Source organism: Mus musculus, chromosome 6, assembly GCF_000001635.26.
Source record: "Mus musculus strain C57BL/6J chromosome 6, GRCm38.p6 C57BL/6J".
In the NCBI taxonomy this organism is placed as follows: domain Eukaryota; kingdom Metazoa; phylum Chordata; class Mammalia; order Rodentia; family Muridae; genus Mus; species Mus musculus.
The window spans coordinates 64,694,799-64,704,333 of NC_000072.6; the positions used below are offsets into that span (position 1 = coordinate 64,694,799).

General features: G+C 39.8%; 1 protein-coding gene across 1 annotated transcript in view; it reads left to right on the forward strand.

Annotated features, from left to right (window-relative positions):
* Positions 1 to 9,523, forward strand: part of Grid2 (glutamate receptor, ionotropic, delta 2) — a 1,448,316-nt gene extending 1,438,793 nt beyond the window's left edge. The window contains exon 16 of the mRNA NM_001370966.1: positions 5,614 to 9,523. Coding sequence (NP_001357895.1) covers positions 5,614 to 5,772 — 159 coding nt within the window. The 3' untranslated portion in view covers positions 5,773 to 9,523. The remainder of the gene's footprint in view (positions 1 to 5,613) is intronic.
* Positions 9,524 to 9,535: the final 12 nt, after the last annotated feature.

A 9,535-nucleotide genomic window follows, 5' to 3' on the forward strand; every position in this document is an offset into this window, starting at 1 on the left:
GCTGATTCGGGGAAGAGAAAACGTTCTGCTTTGGGCTGCAGGGCAACTATTGTACAGTAGCCTCTCAGACCTGTGTGCTGATGTTTCCGATTCCTGGGAAGTCCTCTTTGCTGAAGGGCGTGCCCTGCAGCACATCAAAAGAACCAAGTTCTACAAAAGAAAAAAGAAACTCAAGTAGGCTTGAACGTACAAAGACAGGGAGAAAGAGATGAGAAAGGGGCCAGGCAGAGTGTTGAATACAAAATGAGTTCAGCCAACCCCAACCCCAGGGGCTCATCACTTACATTTATCTTATTCTGCAAGAGGGGCCGTCAAAACCAGTCCTGACATAAACCACCTACTGCCATTGACTTTGGCTCGATGTGCGAGTGCCTCTGTGTGTGTGTGTGTGTGTGAGAGAGAGAGAGAGAGAGAGAGAAGGGGGGGGGGAGAGAGAGAGCTGTACACTGAACCATAACAAAACATTTTGCGGGTAATCACTATTATCTCACAGGAGTTAAGGCAACTTTTAACAGCATAAAGTCGCAAGTGGGTCCCCTGAGTGTTTCCATCTAAATCTTGTGATTGTGCATTGCTTTAACGTCCTTGCCGAGGCATTTAAACCCCATTCCTGTTCTTACCTAACCTGTGGAGCTTCCCGCTTATCCTTGTAGTGTTTTATGTGTGCTCATCACATTGCAAGGCAAAACTGATCATTACTTCTCTGCAAAAGGTTCTATTTTATAGGATAAATACAAAACATGAGTATTTATCTGCTGAAAGTGTCCTAAAAACTAAAGAGAAGGGGACAATGCTTCTTTATGCTAATTTCTTTCTTTCTTTTTTCTTTTTTTTTGGAAGGCATGCCCCCAAATTGTGACAGGTTAGGCACTTTAAAATCATATCAGGGTGATTATCTCCTCTGAACATACCACTCTCCCATTAGGAGGGTCGTGAATGCCTAAACACATTTTCCAGAGGCAGAAAGCAAAAGGCCAAGCCTGATGCAATTCTGCAATAAAATGGGTGCCTTTGAAATCATGCTTTAGAGGTAAGTCAGTCACTACTGTGTGGAGAGAGAGGAACGTGCAGAGAGGAGCCTTGAAATGAGCACACTTAGAACTTTAATTCTAGTGTTTTGCCAACCATGGTTGCTATAATCAGTATGTGGGTGTGTTCAGATTTTGTCCGATATCCAAGAAGTTATAATCTAATATACCAATGAACAACTTAAAGAGTCTATCTGGTGTGTGTGTAACAGCCCATCCTATTTGTCTCAGTTTTTATTTACTTTTTTGTCTTTTTCTACCTTCTTGTGATTGTATTACTTCTGTTTTTTTTTTCCTTATGATGGAAGGATTCCTCTATTATAATATTGTAATTCTTGCATATTGCTTTTGTTCATCAAAATTTAATATTAAAAGTAAACTTTTCATATCAAAAGGTCACAAACACTTGTAGGGAAGTGGATCAAGCTTCTGAATAGAGTGTGCCAAGCACTGTCTGATAGCCTTGCTTAACAAAGTGCTTCATTCAGCCAGCAGGCTCCGGGAAAGGAAAACTCAAACTCCTATTGAGAATAGAGTTCAACACTGCAGCCTTAAGTAATTACAGTGATCTTTGGAAACTTGTCCTCTGAGTTTTTCTCCTTTGGGTTATTTATTTATTTATTTATTTATTTATTTTATTGTTTAACTTTTTTAGTTTTTTTTTAAGTTTTAGTTGTTACTTATTTTTAAAATTTTTAAATTTAAGTTTTTCAATTGTTTATTGAAATAACATAATTTCAGAGTGTTAATAGTCCAGGGCTCATTACATGCAAATCTGATACTGTAGCACATTAATAACATAAAAATAAAATTCGACCATTTCAGTAACATTTTTAAAAGCCTGTGCTAAGATAATGAGGAAGCAGCGTGATCACGCCGTGAGACCTGGCGCTGTGAGAACCTGGATGATGCTGAGAGTCAGCTCCAACTGTCTCCTTCTTCAACACTCGTCCTTATCAAACACACTGGGAAAATTCACTGCATGTTGTTATGCAGTTACAACTGTTTTATATACTTTTTTCTGACTAGCATTTACATACCAAAAAGTATAAAATAATACTGTAACAAAAAAATAAAAATAAAACAACCTAATAGTGGCAAAAGCAAATAGAAGACTTTACCAAAGGACAAACACAAAAACATTAGAAGTCCACTCTGTGGGTTGCCCGTATTACTTCTGGCTGTACATCTTTGCTGAGATGGAGTAAAGAGGAAAAGCAGATGCCAGCCTTTGTGTGACCCCCAAATCAGAGACGCATATGGACATCTCAATCGAGGTGTTGGGAATACTGAGCTACTCTGGTCTATCATGTGAGGCCAGTGAGCAGTACTGTGCTCTTTGCAAGCAGAAACACGCCTTCATGCAACCAGGCCTAGGCTTGGGTGTCCGTGTAGTCAGCATGTCCATTGCCCTATGGTGTCCTGACTTCACAGAGGCAGGGTGTCCTCCATATGGCTAGTACAGCTATGTGTTAAGTGCTGTATCGTGAGTCCATTTGGAAAGCTAGTCATTTCCTAAGTTAAATTTCAGGATACTGGCGAGATACGGCGCATCCTTCCAAAAGACATAAAAACATTAACATCCTGAAAAAAATCCCATCTCATAATGTTTCTATCTCTCAAAAAATTAGTTGTGTACTAACTAGGGCTAAGATTATAGCCTCTGAAGGTGGGTAGGATGACCTCCCACCCTGACTACCACTTCATAGTGGTGTGGACTTGGGGTAAATTTATGAGCCACTAACATTTTCTTACCACTGAATTGAGGGTAATAATCAAAACCATCTCCTAGACTGTGGTGAATAAAGAAGATTAAATACTAAGCCAAGTGCTGGGTGCAACCATGAATAAACACTTCATAGACTGTAGCTCTTTTCATTAAAGCCATTTTCCACCCATACTTCTCCAGCAATGTACAAATACCGATTTACTTAGCATTTATATTTTTGTCCTTCTGTCTTAAGACCTTGTATTTGTTTCTAGGATCTCATTGCTTCAAAATGAGATTGCTTAAACAATATCAAAATGGCTTATCTTTATTTTTACCACAGACTATATATTACAGCCATTTTGATTTTTTTCATAAGTAAAATGCTTACATTTCTGTTCACTTCCATTAAAAATCTTCCATGATAGGTGAGAGAGATGGTTCAGCAGTTAGGATTAAGAATGCATACACAATTTTATGCCTTGCTAGTCTTTTAATAATATTTACATGGTCAGCAAAGACTTACCAAGACTTACCATGCACCAGATGTTATAGGTACCAACATACTAGTTTCCAAGAATATAAAAGTAAATAAAACACTATCTCTACCATCATCCATCACAGATAAGAGTCAAACAGCTCATGATAACTCATTGGGTAAGATTAGTAGATGTATAAAACAAATGGTTTAGAACTCTCCTGTAACACTCTACCTTAAGTATAAAGGCCTCAAGGTACATGAGCCATTTTACAATATTCCAAAGTATTGTTTTCGCCCTGGTTTCTCAGAGCTTAAGGGCCCACCAAGTTTTGTGTACTCTTTCTTAATTAAGAGATGCACTCAACCTCTTGAAACTTTAGCAAACCCATAAAGCGCATCCTACCACCTCCTTGACTTTCTCTTATTCCAGTATTTTATCTTTTTCTCTGCAACAATTGTATCCGTTAATGTGAACTATTTATCCCAATTCCTAGAAGGAATCAGCAAGTATTGAATTAAGCATCATAATGTTAAATATTATGTTATGTATGATAGAACCAGATCCCGACCGAGATCAGAACCCTATAAAGGCCAAACGTCATGCCATGGACACGTTTTCTATTTTCCAAAGTTTCCGCTTAATTTGGATACAACATAAAAACAAACAACTAATACTTTACTAACAACTAATACTTCATTTTTACAGTGAAAATGAATTGAAAAAAATTTTAAAAAGCATTTCCAATTAGTTGCTGCTCCAGATTTTGCAAACTGTGTTCAGTGCAACACCAGTCTATGAATTGTCCAAAAGTAATACAAAAGACTTTCTCCAGATCTGGGGGACGAGCTCAGAGGTAAAGTTCTGGCCTAGCATACTTGAGGCCAGAGTTCCACTTCCAGAATCACAGAAGAAAAGAAGAGTTTCATGTCTCAAAAACAGTTAAATAAGATTACTTAAGATCAGTATTCCCCAAACCTGCTTAATGACAAAATCCAACATCTCTTTCTTTTACTTTGATTTTCCAAAACCATAGCTTTTAAAAAGCATGCTTACCATCTTTCTGGTTAACGCTGATGTATTCCAGGACTTCAGGGCTGACTTTTACACTGAGCTCAATCAAATAATTTACACTGCTTAAATGACTGGATATTTAACTCAGTTAACTGGTAAGTGCTGCCTTTCCATCAACACAAGTAGAACTACTTTCTCTTTTCCAAATTGTGTATGAGGACAAAGGTTTTGCAAACCATGAAATTTTGATATAAGCCATCCCAACAAAGATACACATGTCAGGAATAGCTGACCCTGTCTGAGACTGGCTGAAGTTAAGAATTATGACTTGTGCTCATGACCAAGATTCCTACTGAGACTATAAAGCTTTATGCTTATGATGTTGAATGACTGGAATGTAAATCATATGTCTTGGGCTTCAAGAAAGAGGAAATTTACTAAACCACGCTTATAAATGAGTAAGTTAAAAACTGAACAATACAAAATATCATTGTTTACAACTGTGGTAAGATTTGTATATTTATTTTTAATTAGTAATGTTGTCATGTTTTCCCTTCTTCTATGATAAGTGCCATGACCAAAAACATTTAGAAAAGAAAGGGTTTATTTCATCTTACAGCTTACAGTCCATTGGGAAGAGAAGTTAGGGCAGGAACTCAAGGCAGGAACTGAAGCAGATACCATGGAGGAACACTGTTGTCTTGCTCCTCATGGCCCACTCAGTTTACTTTCTTACATAACTGACGACCACCTGCCCAGGGGTGGCACCATACACGGTAGAATGGTCCTTCACACATCAATCATAAGTCAAGAAAATGTTCCACAGACATGCCCAAAGACCAAGCTAATGGAGGCATTTTCTTTCCAGGTGATTGTTTGTGTCAAGTTTAAAAAAAAAAAAACTACTCAGCATATTCTCTAAAGCTTATGTAAATCTTATGGATAGTCTAAAACCAATCACTGCGGTTCATTTATGAGATTCAAAATCTGCAGAATCAGGCACCAGGATTTCATCTGTAACTGGGCATCATGTCTAGCTCTAGTGATGCATATTATTCACTCTCCATGCAAAAGCAGTGCCTTTTTCATTTTCTGGTGATGATACCCCAAACTTTATGTTACCCCAAAGCTATGCTAATCCTAACTTGGCCAAACTCCTTGAAACAGGTTTTATAGAACCAAAAGCTGATACACTTTGCTTCCTGGGGCCTGCCCAGTATCCAAGAAAGTCATGAAGCCATAATTGAGACGGTTCAAACATCTGGCACCATGCTCCTCCTTGTTCTCAGTGAACAGTCTTAGCAGAAACAGTGTCAAAGATATCCAAAGCTACTTCATGTCCAACCTTAACTGTGATGTGATGTTCTGCTTTGTTTCCTCACAGGCTCCAGCCCTGCCAAATGAGACAGCAATGTCTGAAAGAAGCAATGCTTGGCCATTAAGGCCGTGTTTGAAGCTTGGCGGTAATAGCTGGAAAAACCAGGCATCCAGCCATGACCTGCACCACTCTGCACAACTAGGAAGGCCTCTTGATGACCCATAATCTCTACCAGTCCTGGACCTGCTGAGCCCTTACCCACTTGTTGATTTCAGGACTTCTTTGATCCTGAGTACCAGGCACTGGTGAGCTGAGACACTATCTCCTGAATTTAAAGTCCTTCTTCCATTCAAGAAGCTGTCTTCACCAGGCTGTAACACGTGTTACACTTGCCCCCATTGAAGAGTAGCAGATGACTGCTGCTTTCTGCTACAGGTCCTGAATCTTGCCTGGGGCAGCCCACTTGTCTGGGAACGATGATCCCTGTTCATCTTGGACTGTATGTGGACTGTTCACCCACGTGCCCTGGTCAAGCGTACTCACACTGAGGTGCAAGTTTGAATCACAGTAGTGTTATCCCCAGTTTCCCCCGTGCAAGATTCACCTGGGTCCTCAGTCTACTGGTGGACAGAATACAGGGAGATGTGAAGGACCAAGGAGAATGTGCCTTGGCAAAGTTAACCAGAGAAAAATAGAACCCTCTTCCAGCCCTCACTGAATCAGTTGTGACTGTGATTAATCATATTTGCCATAGAATTCTTTCCATATTACTAAAATAATGACATCTTCATATTTACCACAGGTCTAATTTTCTCCATGCTAAAAGACATTGCCTTTACTCAGAGACCAAAATATATACACTTTACATGGATTCTCGGCTAATGGAGAGCCTCTAACTCGAATCCATAAAAAGTAGATTTGTTTCTTTGTAAACAAGGGTCACTTGGATGCTGTTCTTCACCTTAAGGTTGTGGCGCCTGTGTGTATCGCCCTTCCACCAAGACAACTGAGTTTTCCAAGGTCTATTCCATGTGAACAATCTCTTACCAATGAAATTCTGAAGCAGTTTATGAAACATACAAAACCCTTGTGAACTCGGCCTTCGTAAAGATCTAGCACTGCACTGAATTCTGGGAATACAATGATTTAGTCATGTTCTTGCCCTAAGAAGTTTAAATTCCAATGAGGAGGTAGATAAATCAGTCCAGTGAGTCTATCTCAGTGAGTTGACAGCCATGAGAACTGCATTTCTGCTTCTTGACCCCAGCGAGCCCAGTATGACTCCTAGAGGACCTTATAATACACAAAATTGAAAGCCAGCATGCAGACATCCTGATCCCTCAGAGCCCTTCTGAGTAGTGACCCAGCACGGGGTTGCTGAAGCATCGGTTCTAAGCCACCTGACCTGCAAACAAGTTACATGTCTCATCATAGAGCACTTTGCCCTCTCTGCAACCAAGTTGAAAACATTCCTGCAGTAGCTTACAGGCGAAAATCAGACTGTGAAGTCAGAAGACATGTTATCATATTTGGGTAATGCTATTCACTATGACTGAGGGCAAATCACATACCTTTGGTGTCTGTCTTTGTAAAGTAAAAAATAAAAGTGTTATCCTCTGTTCCTACCTCACAGGGTTGTTGTGAGAGCTGAAACTGTATGTGAAAGGACCTTGCTAGCTGTCAGCTTTTCATCACCGTGGGTTCTTCATCCTTACTATCAGATACAATACCAGCATTTGTCACAAGGGCAGCCTTCACCTTCCACAGTAGAATGGTGCAAAGATCAGGTTTAAGGTCACTCCTTCTGGATATCTGGTTTCAACATGGAAATGCTAACGCTTTCCAGAATGTCAGAGGTAAAGTAAAGGAGCAAAGCCAGCCCCCCCCCCCCCCGTGCCACTCAGACACCCACCACTAACACACCGATGCTCATGGACCTGCCAGCCTCCTTCACGAAAGACTATCACTAGGGCTCATAGAGCAGAGCTTGTCCTTAGGTCCAGAAAACCAGGCATACTGTGGGAGTCCATAGTGTCACCTTGGCTACCCAAGGGACCACCATCCTCTCTAGTGGAGCACAGGCCACCCAAAATAAAGTAAGGGATTATTCATTAACCTGGATAAATAAAATACAGCTGCCCATGATTGCCTGAACGATTACAAATGGACTAACAGAGGAAATCCCTAGCTATTAATTAAAACAAGAATGTGGTGACATGTTTTTTTTCTTTTATCATTTATACCTCACAGCAACTTAACTTTCAGCATTATGATTTTGTTTGTCTACTCCATCTCTCTCCAACATACTGATGATAAAACTTGCTCCTGCTTATATGTCTCAGATATCTCATTTACACACACAGAGAGAGACACACACACACACATACACACACACACACACACACAAACACCAGCACAAGTACACTCACAAACACAGGCACATGAATGAACACACACACACAGCCACAACCTGTCTTGGTGTAAGGGGGATACACACAGGCACTACAGCCTTAAGGTGAAGAAAGAACAGCATCCATGCACATGTACACACATAGGCACAGGGTCACCTGGATGCCGTTCTTCACCTTAAGAGCAGCAGAGCCAAGCCTGTGTATCACCCACAAAGACACATGTATACACGGAGGCAAAGGCACATGAACACACATATCACATCACATCACATCACATCGCATGACATCACTTCACTTCACATCACATCACAGAGCTGTGGAAACAGGGAGAAAAGCCACCCTTTTTTTAAAAAAATTTTATTTACTTAATTTTTTTTGTCTACCTTCATGGCCCAGCCTGACTGAACTTTACTTCGGATGACTTAAGATGGACCCTGAACAGCTGATTTAATTTGAGTTCAGTATCAATGAATGTGTCTGAATCTACCCTAGGACAAACCTGATTATCTCAGGCTTATGCAGAAATTCACGTAGAAATCACAGTCTGGTGAAGCCACTGATACCCAACCACTATACACCAAAGGATTCCTCTCAAAGTCCATGAGCCTCTCCAAAGTTTAGAACATAGTACCATATTTCCCAAGAATAGCTTACTTTTCTATCAACATCATCTTGGGCCAATACAACAATAGTTATGTACAAATGAGCTGATAGAATCCTACCCAAAATAATACAAACGTCTAACAGAAAACTTTCCATTGTAATCTTTCCTCAAGATCCAAGATCAATGAAGGAAGGTAAGGGGTTAAAAAAATCCACTCACGTTAATCTCAGTTTTCAGTTTTTTAAAATAAAGCATAGAAAATAATCAACAATCTCTTCCTTGTTGTATGAGATGAGCTAACCAAATACAACATTCAATGACTTGGAAAATTCTTAAGACGTTGATACTTCAGCTTCAGTATGTAAAGCAAGTTGAAAATTTAAAACAATGTCTTCTATTATAGTTCATAATCGCCACTTGCTTTGGGAAGAAAGCCAGGCAGACTCAAAGCAGCAGCCACCCAAGGTCAAAGGCATTGGGCCAAAGGACCCAGCAAAGAGCAGACCTAAGCCAGGAGGGAAAGCTGTCATTGCAATGGCAGCCCATGCTTATGAAACAAGACATTCTACAGGTCAGGGCCAGCTGAGGAAGAGCAGCAGAGCCAAGCAGAAAGGCAAGTTAAGATGTTGGAACAGGTATCAGAGTGACAAAGACTAGGTAGAAGATGGATCATTCACTCCACATAACATTACATCACTGTAGCCTTTCTTGTGACATCCACAGTTATGTCATAGTTCCTTTCTCAGAATTAAAACCTTCATTATTACTGATGTTGCTTAACATAGGCAATCCAGGATAGAAGACCCTTCCTTACCCCAGACCTAGATATGTTTGGTTTTTGTTTTGTTTTGTTTTTTGTTTTATTTTTTTACATCCTGGCTGGTGTAATTTTTTCCAGAGATTTTTAATTTGTTCATAAATCTTTAATGTTATTTTATCAATAAAATTTTGTCAATAAATACTTATCTGGTTG